The sequence below is a fragment of the Arvicanthis niloticus genome, chromosome X, assembly GCF_011762505.2.
Source record: "Arvicanthis niloticus isolate mArvNil1 chromosome X, mArvNil1.pat.X, whole genome shotgun sequence".
NCBI classification, from domain to species: domain Eukaryota; kingdom Metazoa; phylum Chordata; class Mammalia; order Rodentia; family Muridae; genus Arvicanthis; species Arvicanthis niloticus.
The window spans coordinates 112,949,850-112,964,043 of NC_047679.1; the positions used below are offsets into that span (position 1 = coordinate 112,949,850).

The 14,194-nt window shown below is 39.9% G+C and overlaps 1 protein-coding gene across 1 annotated transcript; it reads right to left on the reverse strand.

Annotated features, from left to right (window-relative positions):
* Positions 1–1,800: 1,800 nt before the first annotated feature.
* LOC117694030 (synaptonemal complex protein 3-like) lies at positions 1,801–13,258 on the reverse strand. Its single transcript, XM_034484757.1, has 9 exons — positions 13,185–13,258; positions 9,439–9,587; positions 8,609–8,669; positions 8,332–8,366; positions 6,248–6,365; positions 5,391–5,490; positions 4,867–4,965; positions 2,294–2,398; positions 1,801–2,093 (listed from the first exon to the last, which is right to left on the reverse strand). Exons 2-9 carry the CDS (start codon positions 9,572–9,574, stop codon positions 2,043–2,045), a joined length of 705 nt encoding a protein of 234 aa, XP_034340648.1. The 5' UTR covers positions 9,575–9,587; positions 13,185–13,258; the 3' UTR covers positions 1,801–2,042.
* Positions 13,259–14,194: the final 936 nt, after the last annotated feature.

A 14,194-nucleotide genomic window follows, 5' to 3' on the forward strand; every position in this document is an offset into this window, starting at 1 on the left:
AGAACACTCACTGTAAGATGAGGGTAGATTATATAAGAGAAAAATAGAATTTAAAGAGTTCTTCCAAATGCTTCATTGAGAGCAATGTTAACTACAGTGAGTTTAACCTACTAAGTCCAAAAATTTGTTTAAAGTTTCACATTTATAACCACATTTTTTTTGTTAAGCTTCTCTGGAAAAATGATTTGTTTTGTTTTGCTTTTTGTCTTTTAGAGACAGGGCATCTCTATGTAGCCCTGGGTGTCCTAGAACTTGCTCTGTATTCCGGGCTGGCCTCAGAGACCCACTTCCCTCTGCCTCTCCACTGCTGGGATTAAAGGTGCGAACCAAGGCCTCCTGGCTCAAAATGCACATTTAAAAAGACAAGTTATTAAACTGTTCATATTTGATCATGAATATAAAAACAAAACTTGGAAATATTTAATAACATTAATAGTCAAGTGTTTGAAATGTTATTCTAGGAAATTTTTTTATTTTAGATCCAGACCAGTGTTCCCTCCCTCTTCACTTCTTCACTTCTCAGTTCCTGCCTCTCCCCCTCCCCTCCCCTAATCCCCCCCCCTTTCTCTTCAGAAAAGGCCAGGCCTCCCATGGATATCTAACAGCCATGGTATGTATCAAGTTGCACTAAGACTAGGCACCTCATCTCCTACTAATGCTAGACAATGCAACCAGTAGGAAGAAAGGTGTCCAAAGGCAGGCAACAGTTAGAGACAACCCCTGCTCCCACTGTTAGGAGTCCCACAAGAACATGCTACACAGTTGTAACATAGGTGCAGAGGGCCAAGGTCAGGTCCACGAAGGCTCCCTAGTTGTAAGTTCAGTCTCTATGAGCCCCTACGAGCCCAGGTTCGCTAATTCTGTGGGTTTTCTTGTGGTGACCTTCACACTTTGGCTCCTACAATCCTTCCTTCTCCTCTTCCACAGGATTCCCCTAGCTCTGTATATTTGGCTGTGGGTCTCTGCATCTGTTTGCATCAGTTGGAAATTTATCTTTGCAGACATAACATCCTTAAACAATAAAAAGTAGCAATCTATACTCATGATATCCTTCTTTAAATTTTGAGACAGGCTTTCACTTTATAGCCCTGACTGTTCTGGAAATTGCTTTAGATAGACCAAACTGGCCTCAAACTCAATAGATCTGAATGACCCTGACTCCTGAGTTCTGAGAGTAAAGGCATGTACCTCCATGCCCTGCCTTCATGATAATCATTACTCAATCACTACTGAGGACACATGTTACTTAACATCAGACCAATCCCAATGACATTTTGATGCCCCGTGGAAATGAAATTTGCAATGTCCTAAAACTAGTATATAGGCAAGGCATGCTGGTACATGACTTTAATCCTAGTACTTGGGAAGCAGGCATATATGATTTTGAGGCTAGCCCGGTCTACATAACAAGTTGCAGGCCAAGCAAGGCTGCATAATAGTATATATAGTCAGCTTAATCAATGTCTTAACTGCTTAATGCCAAGATATGAACTCAAGCTCCTTAATACATTTTCTTAGAATGGGCTAAGCAATTTAGTAAGTATATAAAATGAACTGAAGGGGTTTTCTTTACAGAACCATGTAAACTAGGCAGAGTGGTTCCCGCCTGTTATCTCAGGTGCTTTGGAGGCCAAGGTTTGAGGACTACCTGAGTTTCTATCTAAGTTTCTTTTTGGTTCAGTGTTAGACACCATCATGGCAAACATGGTAATACCTTGCCAGAAAAATAAATGAAATAAAACCAATGTAACTTTCTATACCTGAACTTTGTGCCTTTGGGAATAATAAATATACTAAAGTCAATATCCAAACTTTAATCATTTTTATTGATAAAACTTCAACAGTGTCATAAAGAAATCCTTGACATACAGGGATAGTTGATATTAACATAACTGGATTTTATTCTAAATAAAGGATGAAGGAAACAACTAATGACTAAAGATCTTATCATTTATACTAATACTTGTCATAAAGCATGGCTCATAGCTGGCATTTGAACTGTATTGCTTCAGTTTAAGTTCCTTCTTCAAATATTCTTCCCATCAAAAGAGAGTGGACTGGAAAGACTGACGAGCACTCATCATCTCCTGATGCTGCTATTTAAAAAGAGACAGGGAGAAGGAGAGGGAGAGAGAGAAAAGGGGAGGGGGAGGGAGAGGAAGAGAGACAGAGACAGATGGAGAGGGAGAGGGAGAGGAAACAAGGATATATATATATATTTTAATTTTAGTGGTACTTATCCATCAGGCAGTACTTTCATTAATTCATTTTTCTAGTCTGAAATACAACTTACAGATTCTCTCATAATTTTTCTCCGCAGCTTATTAATGTCCTCTTTAAGTTCACTTTGTGTCCCAGTAAGCATAGCATCACTTCTCTTCTCCAAGTCTTCCAAATTCTAAAATACAAAAGGCTAGTTTAGCCCCACAGCATTATCTTTTCACCTCAAGTTGTAAAATTTTCAAATAAAATTTCAAAAGTGAATTTTAATTATTGAAGTAATACACATTATTTCAAGTAAAAAAAATTCCAATACAAGACCCGAATTCCTACTGTTGAGATTCAAAATAACTCAGGCATCAGTCAAATATAATTATAGAAGATCCAATGGTACATTCTTTTCAAGAAATAGTTTGAGGGAATATTTAGGTCAAGATGGAGAGAGGAGAGGGGAAAGTTGAGCACAAGATAACAAAGTTGGCCAGCACAGCAGGAAGGACTGAGAGCTTGAAAGCTAGCCTGTACAGTACATGCACTTTTTCTTAAGGAAAAGAAAATGAAAAATAGAGAAAGGCAGGGTCTTCTTAGCAAGCATCATAACTGTGAATAGTTCTAGTAATTTTCTCAAACATCAGGCTACCATCAACTTAAGACCAAAAGTCAGTGCGACATAATGTGACATGAATTTACTAAAGGAGAAAATAATCTACAAAATGAGATCTTTTTTCTAGTAATTAATAGCAAAATTTCTATTTTTGCTTTGTAAGACAGTAGCTCACTATATTAACTAGGCTACCTTCTAACTGTCCATCCATCCATCTGTCCGAGTCTCTTCGGCACTAATATTGTATGTATGTGCTATCCATTTAAAATTATACTTTAAATCTTTTCTAATCATTTTCCAGTGAGATAAATCACTAACCAACTGACAAATACCATGTTAAGTACTACGGAGAAAGTAAAAGATGATAATACATAATTGCTTCCTTTTTCCAGAGAAAATAAAAATTTAAACTGGAACAACACAAAAACTTTTGGAAATTATAATGTAGCTTCTTATAAATATAAACTACAAACAGAAATGTTTCCAGTTTGCATGACAAAGAAACCAATTTGAATTAATGAAAAGGAGTTAAAAATATTTAAGTGAGGTTAATAGTAGTGTATCCAGGCAGCAGGCACAGAGAAAATGATTATAAAGAAAGGTGTGTATATTAATGGACAATTGGAATAAATGTAACTTCAAAAGAGATTCATGTCATAGGGCTTCTTCAGAACAGAAAATGGGAAGTTAATAAATTTATAGGGAAAAAGACTCATTTTAAAATTATAATATGACAAGGCTATGAAGCATTGACTGAAGAACAGAAAAAACAGCGTTCATAGTACATCATAAGAATATTAAATAGCATGAGCTATTTATGAAATAAGAGTTAAAGAAATAATGAAATACTATTGGGAAAAATGGTAGAATTCTAGTAGTTACTGAATGTGGAAGTATGGGCTATGGAAAAATTAAAAATTATACTAAAGTTCCTAACTAATAGTTATATCTGGTGATATTATCTAGCAGATACTTTTATTGGTGCCAATTGATAAACTGTTTTCAGGGAACAATAGAGCAAACTGGTAAGAGCTGTACTTGGAAACACATAAAATAACTTGTGTAGAAGTTAAAGTTCTTGAAAGTACTTATTTTAAAATTATTGTTTATACTTCAATTTTCCAGCATATGCTTAATTCTCAAGCAACAACTTTTAATCTTTAACTATTAAATTCGGAGTTAACATTATAAATTAATATATAAAGTTATTTTAGCCACTGCAATCATTCAAAAACCTACCTACCAGAAGATATTTCCCTACTAATTTTCTTTTTTTATAATTTTTATGTTTTATTTATTTTATTTACATTTCAGATGCTATCCCCTTTCCTCATTTCCCCTTCCTAGAAAACCCCTATCACATGCCACCTTCTCCTTTTTGCTTTTATACAATTTTTAAAATATTAATCAAAGGCTTTATAAGTTTTACAATGCTCAATATCAATCAGAAGTGTAACCCAATATCTAACCTAGATATATCAACTATCTTTGACTGGCAGAGACACACAAACATCGGCCTCCATGTTCCTCTCTCTCAAAAAAGGGTTTAACTTAATTTGGCTCCTTCCTGAGGCTGGAGAGATGACTAGGCAGGTAACAGTACTAGCTGTTCTCCCAGAAGACCTGACTTTGATTCCTAGCACCCACAAGGCAGCTTGCAACTTTTAACTCCAGGTCCAGGGCATCTTTTGCCTTAAATCTTTAAGATTTATTTCAAGCCTTTCCTATTTAATATATACTGGGATTACAAAGACAAAGACCATGGAAATGATACGTAGACTTTCTCTTTTCAGTTAAGTAAAAAACACTGACTAAACATAAAGCATGGCTGTACTGCATGTCAAGTATCTATAGAAAAGTCACAACTTACCATCTTCTGTCGTATTAAAGACATGGCAGTTATTAAACTGCCATGAAACCATTGCGTATCTAATTATCATATCAATTAGAAACAATAAATTTAAAAATGGAAATTATCATATTCTTATAAAGAAAGATGTGCATTTTGTTTTAAGGAACATAACATTATCATGTAAACATACCTTTAAGAATTGTTCATGTACTTGTCTAATTGTTCTCAGTCTCTGGTTCTGGATAAGTCTAGCTTGTTGAAAAATCTTCTCCTGCTGTTGAAAATCATTCTACAAATACAAAAGAAAAAAGCTGTATTAACAATTTGGTAAGAGCTGGTTGTTGCTGTGGGCTGTGTATGTACAAATATAGTTCCTCTGAGGTACAGCTTAAACCCTAAAACTTTAAATTTAGAAAACAATACTATTCTAAACTCAGTAAAAGACATTTTAAGATGACTGCCCTTAGTATTTTTCTTTAGCAAGCATTATGTCTAAGTGAGGCTACTCTTTTACTTCTCACATTCTCTGTTTCCCCTTCCTCAGTGTTCTAAAATAACCTCTACACAAGTTAGGAGATCATCTTCCACACATCACTCATTCTTGGACATTTCAATCTCTAAACAAGCCTGAATGTGTTTCATTCAACTCAAATAGCTTCACTATTCTTACTTGAGCTTTATTTATAATAGATTAATTGCAATTGTGATACCAACCACGAGTTTCTTATGTTGTTCTTGAAATTTCTTAAAATCCTCATTCCATTGCTCAAACAGATTTGCAAATGCCTGAGCAGACTCTTCATTAAGCTGTGCCCTGTAAAACAAAACAATGTTTTACCTCATACTATTATGAAAACAACATTCAATAATAATGTTACCTCTTGTACTATCATGAAAACAACATTTGAGACAAAATTGAATTGACACCCCATCACAGTATAAAGAGGAAATAATGATATTCCATCAAAAATATGTTGATGGAAAACTCAGAAGTAAATTAGATTTATACTGATTCCAGAAGTACTTTTTCCTAACATAAATGTCCCTCTCATGCAGCAGCTTTTGAAAACTAGGGAAGTTTTGTCATACATATCAATTTTCAGAATAATCTCTAAATAGTTTATTTTTCATTTTTTTCTACTGAATGTAGATTCTCACAAAAATATCAAATGATTTACAAGTGCAAACGTTCCACTAATTTCCCCACTCCCCATTTTGGCACAGCCACAATTTAGCATAAAGCAAGATCTAAGTGTTTAACATGTTCAAATTGACCTTTCTCTACACTGTCAGCCATAGCTAACAACTTTTAGATTCTATTCATTTAAAATTTATCCAACTAATTTAAAGAGTGAATACCGAGGTGCAACAAAACCTCAATTGTTACTTAAAAGAGAAAAACATAATCTTCACTGGCTTCTATGAAGCTAGTCTATACCTTCCTAGAGAAAACTCAAGCCAAACATATTCATTAGATTCCCAAATAAACAGATGATAGCATTTTTCTTGAGTGATTTATATCAGTATATATTAAAAATTGATATAAACATGGTTCTTAAAGAAAAACTTACATTGCATCTTCATGTGAGTTCCAAACTTCTTTCATTTTCTGCTCAACTCCTTCAAAAGTTTGTCTAGAAGTTGTCTCCATTCTTTGCCTCTTAGCATTAAGGGCACGGTTAATGTCAACTATATTAAAATTAATGTTGATTAGAATGCAATGTTAATAAAAATTATTTTGTTCCTATATATTCAAATAATTACAAATTTGAGTAATGTACACTCATCAATAGCAAAGTTCTATGAAAACATTCCAAATTTAAAACTTTGAAATCTGAAACACTTCTTGTCCTAATCATTTTTCGCAACCACACCACAATTAGGCTTTTTCTAACTGATGATATTTAGAAAGATGATAATCAAAACAAAGGGAGAAGGTAGACTTTATCTATGAGAACAGAATTAAATAAAAAATTTATAAAACATTCTATACTGGAAGGACATGCTTGCCTGACTTATTGTTTGAGAGAAAGAAATGAAGTATTTATTTAAAATAGAATCTAAAAAAGGTTAAATCTAGCATCTGAGAGGCAGAGGCAGGTGGACCTCTGTCAGTTTCAGGCCAACCAGGTCTACAGAGTGAGTTGTAGGCCAGCCTGATCTACAGAGTTGAGTTCCAGGAGAGCCAAAACCACAGAGAAAACCTGTCTTTAAAAACCAAAATAAAACTTAATTAAATTATTAAAATTACTTGTAAAAGAGACTGTCAATGAGAAGCTGGGGCTGTTGTTCAGTTGGTAAGTGCTTGCCTATTGTATCTTCTTAGCATGCTTTGGTTATCCTTTATACTTCACCAAGATTCTATAGGGCATTTTTACCCTGATGTACAGCAGGCAGTTCATACAAAAATTTAAATGTTAAATATTCTGCGGTAGCTAGGAATGGTAGTATATACCACTAACTCAATCTGTGGCCAGCCTGTCCTACATACCAAGTTCCAGGCCATCCAGAGATGCATAATTAAACTGTGACTCAATAAAGAAGAAATATTCTTTTCACCAGTTACTTTTAGTAACCACAGCAAAGCTCTATTATTATATCAATAATTTATCATTTTAGCAGCTAAATAAAAGTGTTTCCTATAATAAATATATGAGATGATCTCAGCAGCTTTAATATGTAGATGAAACAACAGATTATAAAACATGTACTTCTTCCAAAGTAGTTGATTATATGAGTAATCATTAGAGGGGTCTAATATTAACTTTGGGGGGGGGGTAAGGGTTGGCTGTATCTAGGCAGTGCACCATGAACCTGGTTCCCATTGAGGCCAAAAGAAGGCATTGAATCCCCTTGGACTAAAGTTACAGATGGCTGTGAGCCACTATGGGTATGCTGGAAATCATATTGGATTCCTCTAGAACATCAGCCAGTGCTCTTAAACCATTAAGCCATTTCTCTGTCCTCTATTAACTTTTGAAAAAGAGTACTGTTCCTGCTCCCTTGGTTTTGTCTGTCCCTATAACGCCAACATCTGTGAGGTTAAGTCAGATAATCTACAGTGTTAATGCCAACCCCATACTAAGACTTTCTCAAAACAAGATAAACAACAATGAATATTCCCTCCAAGAAAGCTAGTATAACTGACCTTTAACACTGTTCTTAAAACACAAGGGTTTTTTTTTTTTTGGCTTATATTTTAAATTTCTTACTGTCTATCAAAGTTTCACACATTATAATTTATTAGAATGAAAATAATAACAAAGAGTTATTTTAGAAGCTTCAATTTTATACTGCCTACTCTAAAGAAAGGAATACAGTATAAATCCTAGGAAATAAATATATAGACAATAAAAGAAGAAACTGTTATACAGAAATAGCACATTACTTTGTTCAAAGAAGTATGAAGACTTTTCCTATTTTCTTCTTCTGAAATTCCATTGAAGTCACATGTCTAAAAACACTGTTTTTACTTCTCTCACCAAGGAAACAATTAAGGAAGAATATCTATGATGCTAAATCACAAGTATTTATGAAAAATCTTATAAAAACAAGGCATTGAAGAGCAGATATATAGTACACTGGCTAACATATTTTACACAAATAGTTATGTAGTTTTAATTTTATAAAAATATAAAGATATTCAAAAGCATACCTCCAATTTTTCCAAGAATGACTTCTACTTTTTCCCTATGAAGAAACCACATTTTTAAAAATTATTAAAGCTGGCACAGTAGTTCAATAATAGACCATTTCCCAAGAATGCATACAACATTGTTGGATACAAAACACTGTTTAATTAAGGATTCATAAGGTAGAATAGTTTGGAAGAAATAGCAAATGTCAAATAATATATGTATGCTACTTGTTATATAAACAAAGCAAACATTTCTTGAAGTACATTATTTTACAAACAATTTTTAGTATTTTACCCCGGATCTGAAAACAGTTCTATAGGACTTCTCCCTTGTGAATCAGATGTTGAACTCAGTTCTGTTGATAAGAAAGAGAAAAACACTTTTGAAATTAAATGTTATTTTAAGAAACTAAAATTAAGCCAGGTATGGTGGTGCACACTTTTAATCTCGGTACTTGGAGGCAGAGACAGGCAGATCTCTGTGGATTTGAGGCCAGCCCAGTCTACAAAGAGGTCCAAGACAGCCAGGGCTGTAATACAGAAAAACCCTGTCTTGAAAAACCTAAGAAAAGAAAAAAATTGCAATGAACAGTATTTTATGCTCCTTCACAGATATTTGACAACTTAAGTTTTTGTATTAGATACATGAATACAAAATTTTCTTTAACAGATGAAGTTAGAGCAAATTCATGGCCATTCATAGAAACAAATTTTCAAGTTTTTCTAGGATAAAATAATATAGTAAATTATACATCATTTATTGATTAACATGTTAGAACTTCAAAGGCAAGACTACATGGATTTCTAGAATTTAGATATGGAGATATGAAGATCAGATGAGAGCAAAGCACATGGAAGAAACTAACAAATTTTAAGTGCATTATGTTCATAACAAAAGAACTAGAAGACATCATCAATACTCAACACTTAGAAGCTTTACATTTTCAAAAATTAGTATTAGGTGTATACACACACATCAATGTAGCAATCAGAGGACAGCTTTCTGGAGTAGATTCTTCTACTGTGTGGACTCTAGGGATCAAACTCAGGTCCTCTCTGGTTCACATGGCAAATAATTTTACCCCCCAGGCAGCTTTCCAGCCCCCCAAATTTGACACCTTATACCTTCAATGTTACTCTGTTGTGAAACACTGGGGTGCTGAAAGTCATCATCAAAAGAATAAACTGTTAGATGTTCTTCCTCAGTTGGTGTGCTTTCAAGTTCTTCAGGGTCGCTTAGTCCATGTCCACCGGGAAACATAATTGTATGTTTTCTGTTTTAAAGTACAATAAGAAAAACAAATATCTCAAGCTATCCAAATCCAAAAGCATTATTTAAATTAACAAAGAAAATTATCATATAAAATCAGGATGCCCATATTTGAATAATGTTGGTTTTCTTACTTTAGTGGATACCAGGTAAACAACTTGTCAATGTCAATGTAAAAGGAAGTTTAAACAATGGTGGTTTAGCTTAGACCATGTTTGTATCCATTCACTCAATGTTCTGAGTTTCATGTATTTTTTTTTTTGCTAGTTCTCGATAAATTTGAGCAAATATGTAAATTTGTATGTCATTTTCAAAGATATATGCTGCCTGCAACATGAGCATGCCAAAATCTGTTCCTAACAAAATGAATATTATAAGTGAAAATTTTACAGCACTGGGAATGTAGCTTGACAGTGCAACTCATGTCTGGCATGTAAGAGAAGCCCTTGGATCTTCCCAAGCACAGCCCTACTTCAAAAGTGGAGGGGGCAAGGGCAGAAGATTGCAACTTTAAGACCTACCCAAGCTAGGACAGCCTGGGCTACAGAGTAAGATCCTAATTTACAAAATTAAAACAGAAAAAGCTCAATGTTGTAGTACATGCCTCTGATCCCAGTATGCAGGAACATTAGACCAGAGACTCACCAGTTTGAATCCATCTTGATTATACAGTAAATAGCTATTTATTCCCTATTCTAGGACCTCTTCAGGTCTTTCTCATCTCTAGTCCCTGAACAGCTTCTCATCCTGAGTTCCTCCTTGTTTCTTAACTCTCCCCAACTCTTCTTCACCCAATATCTCTAGCCAGATCCTCCTCAACCCTAACTCCTCCTCTCTCCCATACCCTCTTCAACTGTCCTTCATCCTAAGCCCTCCTCAGCTCCTGAACCCTAAGCCTTTCCCCAGCTTCTCCATACCTCTCTCATTCTCTATTTTCTCCTTGCTTCTCATTCCCTCTCAGGTCTTTCTCATCCCTAGCCACCTTCATTTTCCTGTTGCTCCAGCAAGGTTCACCACCACTTTCATGTTCCTGTCAATGACCTCAGCAAGGCCCACCACCGCCTCCCGTTTTCCCCTCCATGACCACAGCAAGGCCCACCACCCTCCATTGTCCCCTCGGCTACCTAGGCAAGGTTTGCCGGTGCCTCCATTTTACCCTCGGAGACCTCAGCAAGGTTTACCACTGCCTCCATTTTCCCCTCGGAGACCTCGGCAAGGTTTACCACTGCCTCCATTTTCCCCTCGGCTCCTCCATTTTCCCCTCAGCACCTCCGTTTTCCCCTCGGAGACCTCGGCAAGGTTTCCCTCAGCACCTCCATTTTCCCCTCGGAGACCTCGGCAAGGTTTACCGGAGCCTCCATTTTCCCCTCGGAGACCTCGGCAAGGTTTACCGGAGCCTCCGTTTTCCCCTCGGAGACCTCGGCAAGGTTTCCCTCAGCACCTCCATTTTCCCCTCGGCGCCTCCATTTTCCCCTCAGCGCCTCCATTTTCCCCTCAGAGACCTCGGCAAGGTTTCCCTCAGCACCTCCATTTTCCCCTCGGAGACCTCGGCAAGGTTTACCAGAGCCTCCATTTTCCCCTCGGCACCTCCATTTTCCCCTCGGAGACCTCGGCAAGGTTTGCCGGAGCCTCCGTTTTCCCCTCGGAGACCTCGGCAAGGTTTACCGGAGCCTCCATTTTCCCCTCGGTGCCTCCATTTTCCCATCAGCACCTCCATTTTCCCCCCGGAGCCTCCATTTTCCCCTCGGAGACCTCGGCAAGGTTTCCCTCAGCACCTCCATTTTCCCCTCGGTGCCTCCGTTTTCCCCTCGGAGACCTCGGCAAGGTTTACCGGAGCCTCCATTTTCCCCTCGGAGACCTCGGCAAGGCCTACCACCGACTCCATTTTCCCCTCGGCACCTCCATTTTCCCCTCGGCACCTCCATTTTCCCCTCGGCACCTCCATTTTCCCCTCGGCACCTCCATTTTCCCCTCGGCACCTCCATTTTCCCCTCGGCGCCTCCGTTTTCCCCTCGGCGCCTCCATTTTCCCCTCGGAGACCTCGGCAAGGTTTACCACTGCCTCCATTTTCCCCTCGGCTCCTCCATTTTCCCCTCAGCACCTCCGTTTTCCCCTCGGAGACCTCGGCAAGGTTTCCCTCAGCACCTCCATTTTCCCCTCGGAGACCTCGGCAAGGTTTACCGGAGCCTCCATTTTCCCCTCGGAGACCTCGGCAAGGTTTACCGGAGCCTCCGTTTTCCCCTCGGAGACCTCGGCAAGGTTTCCCTCAGCACCTCCATTTTCCCCTCGGCGCCTCCATTTTCCCCTCAGCGCCTCCATTTTCCCCTCAGAGACCTCGGCAAGGTTTCCCTCAGCACCTCCATTTTCCCCTCGGAGACCTCGGCAAGGTTTACCAGAGCCTCCATTTTCCCCTCGGCACCTCCATTTTCCCCTCGGAGACCTCGGCAAGGTTTGCCGGAGCCTCCGTTTTCCCCTCGGAGACCTCGGCAAGGTTTACCGGAGCCTCCATTTTCCCCTCGGTGCCTCCATTTTCCCATCAGCACCTCCATTTTCCCCCCGGAGCCTCCATTTTCCCCTCGGAGACCTCGGCAAGGTTTCCCTCAGCACCTCCATTTTCCCCTCGGTGCCTCCGTTTTCCCCTCGGAGACCTCGGCAAGGTTTACCGGAGCCTCCATTTTCCCCTCGGAGACCTCGGCAAGGCCTACCACCGACTCCATTTTCCCCTCGGCACCTCCATTTTCCCCTCGGCACCTCCATTTTCCCCTCGGCACCTCCATTTTCCCCTCGGCACCTCCATTTTCCCCTCGGCACCTCCATTTTCCCCTCGGCGCCTCCGTTTTCCCCTCGGCGCCTCCATTTTCCCCTCGGAGACCTCGGCAAGGTTTACCGGAGCCTCCATTTTCCCCTCGGAGACCTCGGCAAGGTTTGCCGACACCTCCGTTTTCCCCTCGGAGCCTCCATTTTCCCCTCGGAGACCTCGGCAAGGTTTACCGGCGCCTCCGTTTTTTTCCTCAGAGACCTCGGCAAGGCCCACCACTGACTCCATTTTCCCCTCGGCGCCTCCATTTTCCCCTCGGCACCTCCACTTTCCCCTCAGCGCCTCCATTTTCCCCTCAGAGACCTCGGCAAGGTTTGCCGGTGCCTCCAGTTTCCCTTCTGTGACCTCACCAAGGCCCACCATCGCCTCCACTTTCCCCTCGGCGCCTCCGTTTTCCCCTCGGAGACCTCAGCAAACCTGGTGCCTCCATTTTCCCCTCAGCGCCTCCGTTTCCCCCTCAGAGACATCGGCAAGGTTTACCGGCGCCTCTATTTTCCCCTCATTGCCTCCGTTTTCCCCTCGGAGACCTCGGCAAAGCCCACCACCTCCTGGGTGATGCCAAAGGGATTTGTCTCACAGATAAAATGGCCGCTGGTACCGGACAGGACCAGGCCTACCCCAAGGGTGCACATTCTTTTCCTACTTCATTCCCTTTCATTCTCACTTTTCCTTCTCAAAATCCTTCTTTTTCACTCTTCCGCCTCCTCTACACTTGTTCCCTCCTCACATTCATCCCATCTTCCCACCTGAACTAACTCCCTTAGCTGAACCAGGTTTACTGACCTCTGGTCAGCTCTAGCGGGCTTCAAGGAGAGGCTAAGACCTCCGGTTCAAACGACGCTCTGCTCCACTACTGTGAGGAGAGGCTGAGGTAAGTGAATTTAAGCAGGAAAGTCTTGACCAGGAGCCTCGCTGATTGGTTGAATGCTATGCGCATGTGTGTGCGGGTTGCTAGGCCCTTTTGTGAGTGTGGCAGAAATCTGGGTGTGGGAGGGGCACCCCGTGGTGAGTCGCTCCTTGAGGGGCGGGGCTTGGATGTGGGTGGTGGTTGCACAGGCAAGGATCACGGTTTGTGGGCAGGAGGCAGGCCCCATCAAAAAGGAAAAGAATGTGTTGGTGAAGGCAGGAGAAGGTTCGAATCCAGAGGGGTAGGGCTTGGGTCATGTGGGTTGATATAGGGTGAGGTACATGTTATTGGAAAGAACCAGTTGAGGTGAATGGATGTGGCCATTAATCAGCCCATTAGAATTGTTTTTAAAATTTATATTTGGGGCTCAGTGGTGAAGAGCATGCACCATTCCTCCTGAGGGACTGAGTTTGATTCCTAGCACATCAGAGAGCTTACAATTAACTTTAACCCCAACTCAAGGGGGAATCTGACACCATGAAGTTCTATGGGCACTTGTGTTCATATGAACATACCCTCCCATATGCATAATAAAATAATTTTAAAAATTAAAGGGGGCCGGGCAGTGGTGGTGCATGCCTTTAATCCCAGCACTTGGGAAGCAGAGGCAAGCGGATTTCTGAGTTCGAGGCCAGCCTGGTCTACAGAGTGAGTTCCAGGACAGCCAGGGCTACACAGAGAAACCCTGTCTCGAAAAACCAAAATAAAATAAAATAAAATAAAATAAATAAAATAAAATAAAATAAAATAAAGGGGAAGGAAAAGCCAGGCAGTGGTGGTGCATGCCTTTAATCCCAGCACTCACCAAGTTGAGGCCAGCCTGGTCTACACAATGAGTTCCAGGACAGTCAGAGCTACTCAAAAGAAACCCTGTTTGGAAAAATAA

What these genes read in the sequence shown, in the direction of transcription:
- LOC117694030 (XM_034484757.1), bottom strand. Translation starts at nt 9,574, where the DNA reads ATGTTTCCCGGTGGACATGGACTAAGCGACCCTGAAGAACTTGAAAGC. An exon ending in ACAACAGAGTAACATTGAAG is followed by an intron (nt 8,670 to 9,438) that starts GTATAAGGTGTC and finishes TCTTATCAACAG; the next exon opens with AACTGAGTTCAACATCTGAT. An exon ending in AACAACATAAGAAACTCGTG is followed by an intron (nt 4,966 to 5,390) that starts GTTGGTATCACA and finishes TTGTATTTGTAG; the next exon opens with AATGATTTTCAACAGCAGGA.